The 18617-nt window shown below is 39.5% G+C and overlaps 1 protein-coding gene across 7 annotated transcripts in view; it reads right to left on the bottom strand.

The window, feature by feature from the left end:
• Positions 1-18617, bottom strand: part of VPS13A (vacuolar protein sorting 13 homolog A) — a 109056-nt gene that overhangs the window by 56393 nt on the left and 34046 nt on the right. For all 7 annotated transcript variants that reach the window (XM_030258669.4, XM_030258668.4, XM_072922601.1 and 4 more), the window contains exons 24-35: positions 12044-12128; positions 10166-10338; positions 8488-8644; positions 8051-8130; positions 7743-7802; positions 7507-7663; positions 6952-7068; positions 6767-6870; positions 6148-6315; positions 5199-5506; positions 4349-4496; positions 3293-3443 (exon numbers count right to left, since the gene is read on the bottom strand). In XM_030258669.4, the coding sequence (XP_030114529.4) occupies positions 3293-3443; positions 4349-4496; positions 5199-5506; positions 6148-6315; positions 6767-6870; positions 6952-7068; positions 7507-7663; positions 7743-7802; positions 8051-8130; positions 8488-8644; positions 10166-10338; positions 12044-12128 (1708 nt within the window). The remainder of the gene's footprint in view (positions 1-3292; positions 3444-4348; positions 4497-5198; positions 5507-6147; positions 6316-6766; positions 6871-6951; positions 7069-7506; positions 7664-7742; positions 7803-8050; positions 8131-8487; positions 8645-10165; positions 10339-12043; positions 12129-18617) is intronic.

An 18617-nucleotide genomic window follows, 5' to 3' on the forward strand; every position in this document is an offset into this window, starting at 1 on the left:
ACTCTGTGATTCTGTAAGATCCAGACTGATTCAGCCCCCTGATTAATACCCACTTTTGTTTCTACAGGTTGGCAATTATGAGGTTGAGGAAAAAAGTCCTACAGCAATTAAAAAGGACTTCAGGATAACTGGTTGAAGGCACAGGAGCATAAGTTGGTGTTTTCCTTGATCCCATCAGTAACAGGGAAGAATGCTGAAATGAACAGAAGAACCCACCCGATGAACACAAGGCTTGAAGGCTGGTGACATCAGTGGAATTTTCTTGTTTTGATGATGAGGCAATTGATGTAATACTGATTGGGACAGATGAGGTTCATCTGTCTCAAAGGGGTAAAACAATTCTTGCCCATGAGTTGGCATGAGTTAAGAGGGCTTTAAACTAGGTTTTCAGGGGGATGGAAGAAGACCAGGCTCACTTAAGATGAGCCTGTGGGTAGGATGCCAGGGCTAGGAGTAAAATCAGTAGTCCAGTTAAAGTGCAACTACACCAATGCACACAATATGGGTAACAAACAGGAGGAGCTGGAGGTGACTGTACAGCAGGAAAGCAATGCCAGAAATGTAGTGGGATGACCAGTCCACTGCACTGGATGGCTACAAGCTCTTCAGCAGGGACAGGCAAGGAAGGAGAGGTGGTGGGGTGGCTCTGTACATTAGGAAGTGTTTTGATTGTACAGAGCTCAAAGATAGTGATGAGAAGGTTGAATGCCTATGGGTGACAATCAGGAGGAAGGCTGAAAAGGCAGATATATCCTGGTGGGAGTCTGTTATAAACCACCCAACCAGGATGAGGAGGTGGATGAACTAGTCTGTGATGTGATGGTGATGTTCCATGATTGTCAGCCCTTGTTCTTGTGGGAGATTTTAACCTGCCAGATGTCTGCTGGAAATTTAACGCAGAAGAGGGGGCAGTGTAGGTAATTCCTGGAGTGTGTGAAGATAACTTCCCAACACAGCTGGGAACTGAGCCTACCAGGGGTGCCGCCCTACTGGATCTGCTGCTTAGAAACAGAGACGGGCTGGTGGGAGATGCCATGGTTGGAGCCATCTTGAGCACAGCGACCATGACACAAGAGTTTTTAATACTCAGGGGTGTCAACAAAATCTTGGATTTCTGGAGGGCAGACTTTCAGTACACTGGTTCAGACAGTCCCTTGGCAATAAGCCCTTTAAACCAAAGGGGTCCATGAAGTCTAGATATACTTTAAGAATGAAATCTTATAGGCATAGGACCATACTGTCCATATGTGCTGGCTTGGCTGAATAGGGAGGAACACGGGGAGAAAAATGAGATTTTATTACTTTTGGAAGAACGGGCAGGCAATTGGAAGAAAAGTATAAGGATGCTGTTAAGTCACATAGAAAATCAGCAAGGTTAAAACTCATCTAGATTGCAATCTGACCACTGCTGCAAAGAAGAATAAGAAGTGTTTTTATAACTACGTTAACAACAAAGAGCAGGCAAAGGAATAATCTCCACCCTTTACTGGATGTGGAGGAGTACCCCTGCCACCAAGGATGAGGAAAAGACCGACGTACTTCATGCCTTCTTTACCTCAGTCTTTAAGAGTGAACATAGTTATTCTCTGGGCAACTGGCCACCTATGCTGGTAGACAGGATCAGAGAGTAGAAGAAACCTGCTGCAATCCATGAGGAAGTAATCAATGACTGCTGTGCCCCTAGATGTTCACAACTCCATAGGACCAGACAGGATTCAACCTAGGGTGATGATGGAGCTGGCAGATGGGCTCACCAAGGCATTCTCCATCATTTATTATCAATCCTGGTTAACTGGAGAGGTCCCAGATGTGTGGAGATTGGCCAGTGTGATGTCCATCTACAAAAGAAAGATCCAGAGAACTAAAAGACTGTTGGTCTGGCCTCAGTGCTGGGGAAGGTTAAGGAGCAGATCATCAGGAATGCAATCACATGGCACAAACTGGACACCTAAGGGATCAGGTCCAGCCAGAATGGTTTCAGAATGGGTTTAGGAAAGGCAGGTCCTGCTTGACCAACCTGATTTCCTTTTTCGACTAGATGACTCATGTAGTTAAAGAGAGAAGGCTGTGGATGTCAGCTATCTGTACATCAGTGAAGTCTTCAATACTTTCTCCCACAGCATACTCCTGAAGAAGCTATCAGGCCAGACCTTAGACAGGTAAATTCTTTGCTGGGTTAAAAACTGGCTGGATGGCTGGACCTAGAGAGTGGTAATAAATGGAATTATATCCACTTGGCAGACAGTCACCAGAGGTGTTCTCCAGAGCTCAATATGGGACCAGTTCAGTTTAACAACTTAATATTAAGGATTTGGATATGGGTATCAAGTGCCCCACAGTCAGTTCACAGATGACACCAAGTGAGGCAGGAGTGTTGATATGCTGGAAGGTTGGAAGGCTCTGCAGAGGGGTCTGGACAAGCTGGATAATGGGCTGAAGCCAATAACATGAGGCACAACAAGGTGAAGTGCCAAGTCCTGCTCTTGGATCACAACCCCAGGCAGTGCTACAGGCTGAAGACAGAGTGGCTGAAAAGCTGCTCAGCGGAAAAGGACCTGAGAATGCTAGTCAGTAGTGTCTGAACATGAGCCAGCTGTGCCCAGGTGGCCAATGTCATCCTGGCCTGTATCAGGAACAGTGTGGCCAGCAGGACTGTCCAGCTGTACTCCACCAGTACTTAAAGAGATGCCACACTTCAAATCCTATTTCCAGTTCTGGGCCCCTCACCAAACAAGGACACTGAGGTCCTGAAACATGTCCAGAAAAGGAAAATGAATGGTCTGGAACACAAGTTATATGAGGAGTGGATGAAGGAGATGGGGGTGCTCAGGCTAGAAGAGGAAGCTCAGAGGGACCCTATTGCTCCCCACAACTACTTGAAACAAGGTTGTAGCAAGATGGGCAGCTGGTATCTTTTCACAGACAGCAAGTGACAGAGTAAGATGACACAGCCTCAAGCTGAGACAGGAGAGGCTCAGGCTGGACATCAAGAATTTCTGCAAAGGAAGGTAGTGGAATCACCATCCCTGGAAGCGTTCAAGAAGATCTGGACAGGGCACTTGGTGCTACAGTTTAGTTGATATAGTGGTGTTTAGTCGACATGGTGGTGTTTAGTCAAAGGTTGCATTTGATGCTTTTGAAGGTCTTTTGCAATATTAATTATTCTGGGATTCTACAGTATTGGTATACACAGATGAATCTGGCATCCATTCTTAGATGCACTTCCAACAGAAGCCTTATATTGACAATAATACCTAAAAATGCCAGATGATGTAATTTTAGAAAATATTACCTGCAGAGTGCTGAGAAGTACCTTGCATTTCACTAGAATGACTAGTTGATGCTTTAGATTCTGGTAAAGCTGCTGATGCACCAGAGCTTTCACCTGCATTTTCATTTAGTGTCCTCAGTATTGTGGTAATATCTTCCTGACTGAGAATGAGCTTTAAAAAAGATTGGAATGGAAATCAGAACAACTCTGTTTGCATAACTTTTGGTAACTAAAAACTGAGCTTACATGTAAACAGATAAATCAAATTAATCTCATCTGAGTCTCTGTTTAGGATGCTGAACATTTTTCTCAAATTCACATAACTCGTTACAGTAATTTCTAGAAATCAGTCACACATTATTTTGTTTTCGTCTACAAACTTTCCCTACCAAGTTACAATTTAGAAACTGGAATGTCCGAACATGTACACTTACAGTTTGACTTACAGTTGACCACAATTTTTATCTGCATTTAGTCACAAGGCACTTTACAGTAATACTTATAAGTTCTATTTCAAAATCTGGTAAATTGGTTTTCCTCACACACTTCACAACCTTTCCATTTTTTAATGTTAAATTACAATATGCTCTCTTGAAATTTCAATTTACTTTTTTTTTTTAATGTTAAATTTAAATCATGCTAGGATGAATCCCACCTGTTCCCATAGATCTGTGAATGTCTATGGGACACAGCAGGTCACTAATAACTATTCAGGCTAATAACTATTCAGAGGTACAAATTCAGCACTGCTATTGAACAAACCAATAAACCCCAACTTTTCCAATCCTTCATTGGAAGACACTGACAGATAAAAGGCTAGAACAGAATAAGCATTTTTAACTAGTAACAGTAATTCACAGTACAAAGTCTGCCTGGAGTATCACAAATGAAATACAGACCTTAAATCAGACCTGAAATATATTCATTTCCTTTTCCCCTATGAAACAACAAAACCTGTTCTACCTTATGTCTTGAACTCAAACAACAATTTAACTATTGAGTTTGGATGTTTATAGGGAAAAATTAATCTGGTTTCCACAAATATTTTAACAGTTGCATTCAGAAACAAGTGCTTACATTCATAGGCTTAAGTCGGCCAGATATTTCAATATCAGGAACTTCATTATACCATGCAGCAGCTAAATTTCTTTCAACAGCTACTTCCAGATTGACTGGCTGCAGCAACTGTACTTCAGTTTGCAAAGAATCTTGCTCATAATAAGATCTGTGAAAAGAAGTAAAATACTTCCAGCTTTCACATATTTCACATTCTAAAAGCTACATTTCTGTCTTTTCCTCATCCTTTCAAATAATGCTATAAAACTGCCTTTTTACTACTCCAAATAGTTCTAGTTGAAGCCTTACTCCACCAAGTAGACCTCCTTCCTTTGTATGGAAGAGGGATCAGGCATGCAACACACAAACTCTAACAAGTCAGGACATCTTACCTGCTCTCCAGTGGAGAGTAATTCCTTCTTTCTTCAGTACTTTTCAACTGTGTTTGAAAAGCCCCTTCCATTCCCTCTCCCTCCATGAACCCCCTGCACCAACGACCATTTCCAAACAGTTCTTAATGGCTATTTAACAGGGGACCTTTGCTGCTATGCATAGCTTGAAAATCTCATCAAAACAATCTAATTCAAATAGGTGTAGCCTGTCCCAAACTAATGAATAATGTATAACTCTACAGTACTACACAACTTATCCTGAACAAATATTTATTTCTACTTCAAGATGTGCAGATTGCTCTTTTTCCTAAGCCATGCATTTTCACTGCTTTAAAAATTACTAGTTTGCTGTTATATTCCAAGATAATAGTCTGTCAGTCACGAACCATTAACTAATTATTTAACTACTCCTTGAAGCTCTCTAAGTGAAGAATCTCAAAAGGATTAAATGAATTCTAAAAAAATTGACATTACATTACCTGTATAACTTCAGTTCACTCAATTTCACTGTCATAGAGTCAATAACAGGTGGAAGACTACACCATGTTTTTGTTTTAGCAATAACGAATTGGTTCTTCACAGTGATTAGACCAAGATCAGCCACCAGGACATTTGCAGACATTGCTGACTGTGGAATTATCACAACAGGTGCCTTGATATTGATATCCAGCGCCAAACGGGAACTACGCTCTGCTAACTCTTTTACACCTGTAGCTGCTTTCTCTGCTGTTCGAACAGTTGCCTCAGTAAGGGCTTCCTTGGCAGCTTGAAAGTTATTTACAAAAGCCTAGGAAAGGAATACAGATCTCAGGAATTAATTATTAAGAATTACAGTATTATTAAGAATTACAGTATTTCAAAACCACTATGAATCATAGTTATTTAAATAGCTAAAATGTTATTTTTGCTATACATTTTGTCCAAATTCTTGTCCAATTCTCTCCTCAAATATGATAAATTATGCATATATAAAAATAAATTTTTATACCAAATATTTGGAAAATTAGATGGTAAGAGCCATGACTGTGTAACATGACTTGTAGAAATTACACTTTATTCAATCATATGAGCAGCAGATGATTGATTTACTTAGCAGTATTTATGGAAAGGGGATTAATTTTCATGGTTTCTTACTTATATTTCAGTGTTATAAATAATGAATGGTATGTATATTTAACAGCTGTCTCAAACCATCTAAGAAAAACATTATTATTAACAATAGTAAACGTTCTTGCTTACTCATCTGCTCCACAGTAACAAACATATGTAGAAGAAAAATAAACCATCAAGCCCAGTAAAGTTTCTTACAATAGCATATAAGAACTCTTACACAAATGGACACCACCCCATATGGAACATCTTATCCCTTGCTTGCTCTGACAACTTCACCTGGATGATAAGAAACAGTATCCAGAAAATTTAACTTACCAAAACAGATGAAACAAACTTGTTGACAAAAACTACTTGAATACACCCAACAGTTAGGTAAATACGATTGTCAACAACATCCATATTTGTATATGCAATGCCATCTGTAGCATTTACATATGATACCATTCTGAAGTTGAAGACTTCTTTTTCTGTGATGTAAAGAGCCTTAAGAAGAAAAAAAAGTAGTATCCTAACTGTAAAAACTTACATACTGGAGAAACTTAACTTCAAAACAAAATGTAGTACCGCACACCACTAAGACATTTTTACTTCAAGTATCTCAACAATATACGGAAAAAAAAAAACCCCAAATTTTAAAAATCGATTGAAATAGCTGAAAATATTCAGCTGACATCTCAGCTTGAATAATTCTCTTCAGAAAAGTCAACACAGTAAGAGGCACAATGAGCAGCTAAATATCACAGTTGCATGAATTAATATCGATCTAATAATTACTGGTTGTGGGAGCAAAATCAATCTGTCATATCAAGAATACTACTCCCACCAAATACATAAAACATGACTGAAAAATGTCACAGCAGAGAGTAGAGCCTAAAAGGTAACTTAATTTAGAATCAATTCAAAAAGAAAATCAACAATACATGCATATGCCTACCTTTTTATATAATGCTTTCTCATCAGAATCCACAATACTGATGTTCTTCAATTTTGCAGTCACATTAGTTGCTGCTTTCTTCATGATCACTTGGCTGTCCAGACCTTAAAAACAAGACATACAAAATCTATACACTAATATGGTTACAAAGTTTTGTGTCTTTGTGATTAAAGGTTTGTTCCTACCTTCAATGTGAATTTCAGCTATTCTATGGTTTTTCTCTCTGATAAAAATACGCAAACATGATAAATCCGCACAGATAATGAGGTCAATAACATCTTCACACTTCGATTTTTTTGATGCTATGGGAAATAAAAAATAACAAAGTTACCATTATTCAATGAGGACAGGTACTATTTTGGTATCCCTTTGAGCTGCACAGCAAGCAAGAGGTTAATGCTCCTCAAGTACAAGATAATAACCATAAGACCATCAAATGCTTTAATTCATACCAGGAAAAAAATACAGAAACCTGACAACAATTTATGGCTTTTCTATCTACATTGACTTAGTGCTTCCAATACATAGCAAAGGTATTCCTTGACCTATATGTCAGGAAAGTGCACATCACTAAGGATACAACCCTAATAAATCCATATATAATTTGAAGCATAATTTCTCATATCAAACATCATTTACAGGCTTGCAAAAATAGAAAAAATAGAAAGTACATTTGTTTTATTTCTTGCTTAAGTGAAGAGAGAGGAATGAAAGGAGGAAAAAATAATAAAGAAACTTACTTAATTTTTTGAGAACATCCTTCTTCTCCTCTGTTTTCTCATGGACTGGTTCTTCCACAACTTTAGGTCCTTGTTTAGGCAGAAGATTGTTCAGATAGTTCATAGCATTCAGCAGAGCTTCAGTATGCAAATGAACATCTAGAGAAGAAAAGTTCACCTGAAAGAAAAACTTCTGTTTATCCAGTATGCCTCTCCTCCCAGACTGAGAAAATTATGTTTAAAAGAACTTATCATACCTTTATTTTCTGTAGAACATTCTGACAGACAGTTTTCAGTTCTGGTCCCTTAATATCAGTCTATTTCACCGGAAGGGTACATAAACAAATCAGAAGTTTGTAAATTTCATTTAAAAAAACCTTATTTTTAAATCCACTACAACTTAAGTATTAAAAGATATTCCATTGAAGGAGCAAACAGACTTTGCACATGACACTCAAGACATTAAAAACATCAATAAGGAAAAAAGCTTCAACATCTGGTGCATTATTAATGTGATATGTATGACAGGCTTACAATTCAAAAGCAAAGTCTACTCTTTCCTAACCTTTGTATACTCCAGAGTGAGAAGATCATCTTCTACATTATCCAATGTAGTAATTATGTAAACTGGCTTGCCATTATCATCTAAAAAGAAATAAGAAAAAAAAATATGGAAAATTACTTATTTTAAGAGAAAAAAAAATCAAAACTTTCTTCATCTATAAACTGCCAGTTGGGCTACTATCTGTCATTGCTGCTTAAAAAAAGCCCCTATTTTGCAGATGTATAATAGTTAAACATCTACAATCTACAATCATCACCACCAGAACATATTTACCAAAGCACTAAAAAGTGGATGACCTCCTGATTTACTTGCCCCCAGTCCTGCATTTAAGTTAGGAAGTAAATCTTCTTTATTTTACAAAAGCCCTACAGAGTTTTTGAAGACAAATTCACAGTGGTATTTGTGAAGAATTCTTTGACCAGATTATAAATACTTACCAATATACTCTGGGCACAGAAGACCAACTTCACGAAGGAAAGCACTCCCAGTCATGTCAAATGTTCTCATTTTAAGTTCAGTACCTAAGCCCAAAATATCAAGCTGGAGCACAGGCATCTCAGTATCACCAGTAAGACGGCATAATTTAATTAAGACCTAAAAAAAAGAACCAAAATACACACCCAAAACCAATAAGGGATTATAAGAAGTATAAAAACTGTTTAATTTTTATACAGGACATATTTACTTACATTTTATTGGTTAATGTCTATTTGAGTATTGATAATATAACTCTATACAGCAAATGCTTTGAAGAGAAATAAACAATTCAACAAGCAGTACTGATTGCTGTTATTTCAAAATTTCAAACATGCATGCATGTAATACCAAAGTAACAGTTACACAAACTACATTATTTTTTAAAAAAATTCTGTACAGCACTCAGTAATGTTCAATACAGCCAAAATTAGATTTTCAGTCAGCACAAAGTGTATACTACTTTAATTGGAATTTCTCTGAATTCTCCTCCTAAGAGTTAGATTCCCAAGCTGAATGTCTGGCAAGAGGATTTACTACATTTTCACCAATGTATGACAATACTGTTGTTAAATAAATATGTAGCTGAGCTGTTGTAGCTGACTTTGACAACCAAACAAATACATGTATTCTTCCTTTCCATGTAATGCTGTCTACAAATAAGGAAAATCAAAACAAAACCCATTAAGCAATTTTAAACTACAAGGACAACAGAGGTGATTTCTAATAGATTCCCAAATTAATTTTTTTCTTGAAGACTGTAAGTTAGTTGTCATTAGAAAATAATGTAAAACATAGCATCCTCATTTTAGACTAGTAGGTCTAAATAAGGTCTTGTAATTACATAAACAGTACATTTCAGTTTTATTTGTAGTAAAGGCGTAGTATATTGTATGCGAAAAGCTAGCTGTGGTGTGTTGAAGACATTCTGTAAACCCTAAATAAAACAAAATTTGTAAAGTTAACTGAATTAGTATGATTTATTTTTAAAATAAATGTAAAATACACTGAGTTGCAGGAATAACAGTGTCACAGCCGTGACTGTCTAATGACAATGTTAATGATAGTGTTACTATCATTGGTAACACTATCAAGTACTGTTACTACTTTTACTAGAACTGATACAGTTAGCAAGTGTTCTTGCATTTGGATAAAGTACTCTTTTATCCCCCCCCGCAAAGCCTAAAACAGCAAGAACACAAAAAACTCTTTATAATTAAGGTGTCGTCGTTCCCAGATTTACATTTGTGGATGACAACATCTGGGAAAAACTAGAACAGAAAAATAAGGTGCTTGTTACAACATAAAACATAAATGAAGGTTTCCCATTGACCACAGCAGTATCTGGAAAAAAGATGCCACAAGCACCTATTTAGCTAAAAAAAGATGTAATGTGATTTCTGAGACATAGGTAAAGAAAATTCAGTGACAAAGTGAGCTGGGAAATCAAGTGGATAAATCAAAGCACTTCACTGATGACAAGGATACAAAAGCACAATTATGACTTGGAAAAACTCTGCAAAATAGTTTCAGGGAAAAATGGGGAATGAGTATCTCTACACACATGAATTATAAACACAACAAACGCGGAAAAAATTTAGTCCTGCTGTGCTACAGGAAAATTTTAAACAGTAATTTTACCTCAGCTACTTCAAACTTTAGCTGGAAATCTGTCATATTTTTCAGAGATTCTTGTTTTTGTAGGTTGTTTCGCCTTGTACTGACAGCCTGCTTGAGGGAATCAGATGAGACTTCAAAAAATGGCACATCTTCCACAGGACTGCTTAGAGCATCATAAAATTCTTCTTCTGATTCTAAGGATTAATTCACAACAACATTACATATGCAGTTTACACAGCCAATATTTTACAGTATTATGACCTAGAGTTTTTACATGTACATCTATAAAAGCTTAAACATACAGGTATCTAGCTGACAACTAATAATAAAATCTGTTTCCATAACAAATCTCAGTGCCTGCCTCCGCAACTTTACACCCACCTACAGCTGCCTCCATCATATCATCATAAACTTCAGATCTCATTAGCTAATTCCTTCATCAGCATTCTCTTCTGGCTTTGCAAAAGATGGCACAATCAATGCTTTGTCTTGCCTTCAGTGTGACCTAACAGCTTAACTCATCTGCTGAAATGACTGCTGCTGACAGTACAAGAGCCTTGGCTTCCTTATCAGCCACACTACTTGGGATTTCTCACTGTTGGAGATCTCCCATTTCAGAGAGACTCCTAAGAATTATCAAGCTTTTAATCTACTTTACATTAGTGCAGAAATATAACCAAGATAAACAGAATGCACTATTGATTGTCTTTGAAGGTCTTCTTCACCTAACCATAAGCACTGAAGTATAAGGTTATGTGGAAGAAACAGCCTTCTTAAAAAACTCTACCAATTACATGAAGTATTTTGTAAAGTTAAAAGCAGCCCTGAGATTTTGGAGGCTGAAGACAGAGAACTAACATAAATCACTTAAAAGGACTGTATAGCTGTATGTATAGTATAGATTAAAAATCAGACTTGATTCAAATCTAAATCTACCTATTCAAATCTAAATCTACCTATCTAGCTATTACTTTCTCAAATTACTAGTTGCTAGCATGCATTCTCACTTCAGCCTAGTTTTTAAGAACTGAAAGACATTTCCACTCTACCTTTGAATACTTAAAGGAACTTATATAAAAACAGATGAACATATTTTTACACATACTGCATACACGCTGAATTCAAAGCCATGAAATAGACATAATAACTTTGCTGATAATTTTGCTAGAGTTTGCTAACCACACAAATAATTAACTTGAGAAAGGAGTAGTAGTCTGTTTCTCCAGTTGAGTGTTTTGGCATCACAAACATGACTGACACTGAAATAACACTGATATATTTGATTATTTTTCTAATGTAACTACTAGATGAAATGTTACCTAGCTAAGTTACTTTGAACAGCAAGGTAGTATTGAAGACAACTGGTTGTCCCACAGTCAATCTTCTGATTTATCCAGTTCAAGTCAAAATGTTTGTTTATAAAAACACAGCAATTCTAATGGTCATCATTTCCCTAACTTGTAATTTAAACAAATCCACCTAAATAGGACAGAAATCCTTCACCATAAGAAAATAATTAAAACCATCATCAGAGAACTAAGTACATGTTAAAACTAAACACTTCATATTACTTCAAATGCCCTAAATACAGATTTGCAATAATATATGCCAACAAAAATAAACCCACCATACCAAACAAAATTTTCTGCTATACCCTCATGAAGGGAACAACAAAAACAAGCATACAGAATTTTCTGCTATGAGAAAATACTGAAGTCATTTGTACAGTGTCAAGCTATTTGTAAGCTAAACAGAATATAACACTACTCAGCCCTCAAGAACTTGAAACATAGCCTCATAGCCTTGCTTACAGCAAGAATAATAAATTAATTCAAAGAACTCAAAAACTTATTGACTTGACCCGCTTCTTAAGCAAGACTTTAAAACAGATTATACTACCTGACTCAGCAAATGAGTGAAGATCCAAAACAGGACACACGCCTTGAGATAAACGTGGCCCTGCAAGCACAGGGGACACTGTAGCCTGAAACAGGAGATATCATAAAATTTTTTCTTGTATTTATTGGTCATGCTATTGCATGCATATATGCTGCATCCAAGTTTTACAACTTAGGGAAACTTAGCTTAAGTGAAATTCAATAAAATTAAACACATTACTAAAATTATAAGCATGGGGAGAAATGAGGCATAAAATAGGTAGAAGCAGCAGCTTTTGCACTTGCATCTAACTAGAGAGATCACACTACGAAACACAGTGAAGAGGTTCAAACATTCAACTTCACAGATCAAAAGATGGCTAGAAATGGCACATTATATGAAAATTCATAAAATTCATAAAAAACCTAGTTCCTCAAAGGACTACAATACAGCAACTTCAGAGAACAATAAAGATCAACAATTCTTTACAAAACTAACTCAAGTGCTGGGTGGGGAAAAAAGAAAAAGAGACACACAAAACATTAGAGCAGACAGGACTGCTTTCTATTTCATAGAATCATAGAAACATTTAGGTTAGAAAAGACCCTTCAGATCACCAAGTCCACCTGCAAAACTAGCACTACAAGAGACATGGTTTAGTGGTAAGCTTAAATGCCACATCTACAAGCCTTTTAAATAGCTGCAGCGATGATGAGTCATCCACTGGGCAGCCTGCTCCAATGTTTGATGACCATCTTGTTGAAAAAAATTTTCCTAATATCCTATCTAAACCTCTTCTGGAGCAATCTGAGGCCACTTAATTGGGAGAAAAGATCAACACCTCAGTCTCTCTCACAATGAGGAGCCCAAAACTGTACACAGTATTCAAGGTGAGGCCCCATCAGTGCCAAGGACAGGGGGACAATCACTGCCTTGGTCCTGCTGGCCACAATATTGCTGATAAAGGCCAGGATGCCCTTGGCCTTCTTGGCCACTTGGGCACCCACTGGCTCATGTTCAGCTGCCTGTTAATCTGCTGGGCAGCTTCTCAGCAACTCTGTCCCCAGCCTGTAGCACTGCTTGGGGTTATTTTGACCCAAGTGCAGAATCTAGTAATTTGCCTCATTGAATTCCACTGCTTCAGACATTAGGGGAAAAAAAACAACGGGTAAAGTACTGAGAGGAGGCCTCACAGTAGTCTTAATCTTTCTCAGAAGAGGAAGCAGAGGGGCAGACACCGATCCCTTCTCTCTGGTAACCAGTGACATGACTCAAGGGAACAGCATGAAAGAGCGTCAGGGAGGTTTACACTAGGAAAAGGTCCCTTCCCAATAAAGTGGTTGAGCACTGGAACAGACTCCCCAGGTAACCCAGGTAAGCGCTGAATGCACCAGCCTGAGAGAGTTCTAGAAGTGTTTAGACAATGCTCTCAGGTATATGGTGTTGAGCCCTAGGGATGGTCCTGTGCAGGGCCAGGAGTTGGACTTCAGTGATCCTTGTGGGCCCTTTCCAGGCCAGAATAATCAAATTCTGAGTCTTCAACTGTGAAATGCAATTATGCACAATTCATAGTAACTGAAAACGTGTGACATGCCACCAGAGTGCACTCTAGAACAGGAATCCTCCACTCCATGTGGTTTCGTATATGACAGAATTAAATGCTCCTAGTAAAGGTATCCAAATGCTTTATTTATCAAGTCTCAGAAAGCAATCTCAGCAATCTGAGTTCATAAAGAATTCTTATCTGTAAATTCCATATGCACATGTATTATATATGTGCCTTGCAAAGAGTATTAAAGTAAGAGAACTGAGCACTGTGTGCCCTTTCTTTTTGAGTGCCTTTGGCCCTGGACTACAGGGTTGAGAGCAATTCCTTCCCTGCACCACATCTTCTCCTATCCCTTGTTACTGCACCTTTCAAAGGTCAAGCTCAAGCAATTATTCACAATGTCACAGCATCAAATCTATACATTATTGCAACAAGAAACATTCATCTTGAATACTGTTTCCAAGGCTACATTTTTCACCTCATTCTCAACATTCCCACATCTCTCTTAGTCCCCGGGCTGAATTTACTGAATATATTCATGTCTACAAGTAATAAATAGACATAATATTTAAGAAATAGGTGAAAATGTCTCCTCTGTAATACTTCCATATTCTATGAAAACAAGGAGAAAAAACTGAAATTTGGCTTCATAGTACCAAGTAACAAAAAACAGCCTTATACACTGAAGTGTCATCTTAGACTAAAATGCTGAGCACAAAAATGTAGAATGTTCCAAAATGTCTTCCGTTTTCACGGCTCAAGAACACTTCCACTACTAACTCAGAATGTAAAGAAGAAAACAGCACTCTAAGAAAGGATTTCACTTTTTTTTTCAGTTCAGAAATGACGGGATCTTAACAAAGTTCAGACTGTAAAGATGAAAGCATGGTAGTATACCTGCCACCATCAAAGCACAAAATCCACTCAAATTAACTGAATTAACCAGCAAGTGAAGTCTGTCATGTTCTGAAGTAAATGGAAGCTTGAGCAGACAGGTTAAAGCCTAAGTTTCGCTATGGATTCACATATAACACAAATATACTTGGTTCAAAGTCTTTCCTCACCTCATCTACTGTATATCACAATCAATGTACAGGTAATACTAACTACTTCAAGGTCACTTAAAATATTCAGCCATTAACAGTTGAATTCTATAATTAAATTCAAGTATAGTCATTGTTATAAAGCACTAGGCAATGTGCATCTTATACATGCAAATTCTATTTATGTAAAAGTAAAGTCCCAATACCTACCCTCAAAAAAAGTTATTCTGTGATTAGTTGCGCAAAATAACAGAGACTAAGGCGGCTTTGGCTGAGTATACCATCAGTACATGAAGAGTGAAAGAAGTCAGAATTAGCTAAAATTTTAATGGCACCACTAAAGAGATGGCAAGAACCACATGAAGAAAAAGTCTTCACTGTATATATACTTTCAATAGGTATGCATATCTAACTGTTGCATTTACTGTTACTAAATATAACTGTAGTAACAGCTTTCCAGAACTCTGGGAGGATAGGGACAGGCGATCAGAAGATTACGTGCTGTACGGAAAGATGGGACCCCCCCCCACCTTCGTTTGTCAGTATTACCATGAATTTACCGAGCCAGCCAAGACTGAGTGGCTTGTGACACAAGCACACGGAAGTGATGTAACCCCAGGCTATGTAATGCTATGCAGCTCAGAAATAAACGTCATTTTACCATCCACCACATTGGTGTCTGCAAGTAATTGGCCCCAGCAGTCTGAGGTGAGTGCCGTGCCATTCCTGAACCAGGTCATCATGCCTCGGAGGAGGCAACAAGTGGTGCTGAAATCTGGGAAGCAGGTAATGGAATTCGCCTGGACGGGTGAACAGAGGCCAGAGTGGTGGGACCAGCCCGGCTGGGAGCATGCTCCCAGACCAGCGAGAAGGATGGAAGCCCTTGCGAAGGTCATATCACAAATGCATAAGCAATGGGGAATTAATTGCAGGCCTAAAGAATTAATTTTTGCTGTTACCAGACTTTTGCAAATAGGTGTTATTGATCGCCCGGTGAATATACTCCACCTGGACATGTGGGACAGGTGCACTAAAGCCCTGGCAGAGGACACCATGTCCTCCGGCAGAGGGAAATATCTCAAATCATGGGGCAAAGTTGTGCAACCTTTACAAACTGCTTTACAAGAGCAGGAGACTTGGAAGGCTGCCCAAGATTGCCTGCTTGTCACCCCTAAACTGGGGGTTGGTGCAACAACGCAGACTTCAGTCTGCGACATGCTGACCAAGCCTGGCGGCTCACAAGAGTGGTGTGATCTTTTGTCACCGCCATCCCCTTCCAGCCCTATCCCTGAGTCCCCGACCGCGGTGCAACAAAAATCTCTGTGGGATGACTTACTTGACGAGGTCAGAAATGCCACGGATAACTTAGACCTAGAGGAGACCTGGGACAGACCCCCAGCGTATGCCCCGCTAAATGGTGCCAGGCAGCAAACTGAGGGGCGGGGTCAGGGCCCTACAGGCAGGGAAAAAATGGGGTCATTGGCTGTGGCAGATACACACAAGCGGGAGCAGGAGGAGGCTCAGGAGAAGGGGGACAGCAAGAATGGCCACAGAGGGGCGGATATTGTGAATAAAGGTGGTAAGCCCAATCAGGACACACGCCGCAAGATATGCCTTTATATGGTTAGACCTTCAGTAAGCAGGGGACGAAGTGACTGCAGGGCGAGGGAACGGCTTACCCATCATAAGAGGGAGTGGGGGCGGAGTTTTACAAAAAGGAACCGGAGCCCAGAACTGTCCAGTCAGTTGACTTCTGCCTCCGAGTCAGATATTAGCTGGGGGGAGTGGTCAGACCGCTGGTCCATCACTGATTCAGATTCAGAATATGAGAGAGCTAACCCAAGTAAAACCAAAATTAGCAACCCCCCTGCATCGGTGAGGAGTCAAACAAGGGGTACTCCACTCACAGACTGGAAAAAGATACAAATTGCCTGTGCCAAATGGGCCTCGCCTGCCACCCTGGCGTTTCCGGTTCGTGTCACAGACACAGGGCAAAGGGCCTACACCCCCGTGAATCCCAAAGATGTGCAGGCAATCATTAACACAGTTGCAGATAAAGGAATCAACTCCACTACGGTCTCCATCCTTGTGGACAGTGTCTTTGGAAATGATGATATGCTCCCGTTTAACATAAAACAAACGTGCAGAATGATCTTTGACAGGGCGGGAATGATCGTTTTCAAACAAGAGTGGGAGGATAATTGCACGAAGCTGCTTGCCAAAGTAACCGGCACAGACCACTCATTACATGGCTCCAGCCTGCAGCGACTAATGGGCCACAACCCAGCAGTACATACACCTCAGGCACAAGCTCAACACTTATGGGCCCCTGAAGTTGCAGCGACCACTCGTGCAGCCAGAGATGCCATCCGCGTAGCCTGCAGAGTAGTCGCCAAACTGGCACCATGGTCTACCATAAGACAAGCTGAGAGTGAAAGTTTCACCCACTTTGTGGACCGCCTCCAGGCAGCAATCTACTTCTTGGCTCTGCCCGCGGAAGAAAAAGCCCAGTTGTACAAGAATGCTTATGTCAACAATGCAATTCAGCCACCAAAGAAATTCTACACTCACTGCCAGCCAGAGTGAGCCTCGCGACCATGATCAAACATGTCGCAAAAGAGGAACACTTAGCCCCAGTTCAGGCAGCTGTCTGTACAGCGATAGCCAATGTGATGGCATGTTTTAATTGTGGTTGGCCAGGTCACGTCGCATTAAATTGCCCCCAAGCGGATGATCTGCAACCCTCACAACAAAACCGACCCAGAGGACCGTGTTGGGCCTGTGGGAAAAAGGGACATTTTGCAAACGATCCAAAGCTCTGGGAAACGGGAAGGGGAGGGGGAGGGCGGGCCACGTACAGCCCCCTCGCACTTGGGATGTGAGGTGGCCCAGTTATGCCTACCCCAGATGGAACGGGGGGCTACCGAATCTGCCACCCTCTCAAGTAGCAACTGGTTCTACCAGTCGCCATGGCTAACCACCCTTATCTCCACTCTCATAGGCCCTTCTGTTATGATACTTTTGGCATTAGACTTTGGTCCCTGCATTTTAAATAAGCTAGTGTCGTTTGTTAAGAATCGTTTAGACTCAGTTAACATTATGCTAGTTGAATGCCGACAACTGCTTTAAGCGAAGTTTTGAACACATTAACAGCAATACAAGAGTTTAATGGCCCAAGTTCTAGAGGCTCAGTAATTTGCAGTTCCAGGGTTTTGGATCCGTGACATTCGTGTTATGTACGTTGCTACATTTGGTTAGGCATAGAGAAGGGGGGCAATGTGGGAGGATAGGGACAGGTGATCAGAAGATTACGTGCTGTATGGAAAGATTGAAACCCCCACCTTCATTTGTTAGTATTACCATGAATTTACCGAGCCAGCCAAGACTGAGTGGCTTGTGACACAAGCACACGGAAGTGATGTAACCCCAGGTTATATATAATGCTGTGCAGCTCAGAAATAAATGTCATTTTACCATCTACCACATTGGTGTCTGCAAGTAATTGGCCCCAGCAGTCTGAGGTAACTGCCATGCCATTCCTGAACCAGGTCATCACGCCTCGGAGGAGGCAACACAGAACAGTGCAGAATAATTTGTACAAAAGCAGAAAGATAATTATCAAATAATCTAAAAAAACCCCAAATACAAAGATGACCATTATTCCTGTAGAACCAAGTTCATGAGTTACTAAATAACAGATTGTTAGAAGTATTTACAAATGACAGAATGGAGAGCCAAATTTTGTCTTTGACTTTTAAAAGAGTTCACATACATTCTAATAATAGGACTGCTTTACACACATATACAACATGGCCAGACCACAAAGACTAGCCATGTCAAAAATTAGCTAACTGTGAGTTAATTTCCTAATTTTGTTAAGAACAGCTCAAAAGGTGAAATATATTTTTCAGGAGTAATAAGAAGGGGGCAAACTTCTGTCCTGAAGAAGGTATAAAACAGTGACCCAAACCATTTTCACCAAGGAAAGGGAGTGGTGAAAGAG

This window comes from Taeniopygia guttata, chromosome Z, assembly GCF_048771995.1.
Source record: "Taeniopygia guttata chromosome Z, bTaeGut7.mat, whole genome shotgun sequence".
NCBI classification, from domain to species: Eukaryota; Metazoa; Chordata; class Aves; order Passeriformes; family Estrildidae; genus Taeniopygia; species Taeniopygia guttata.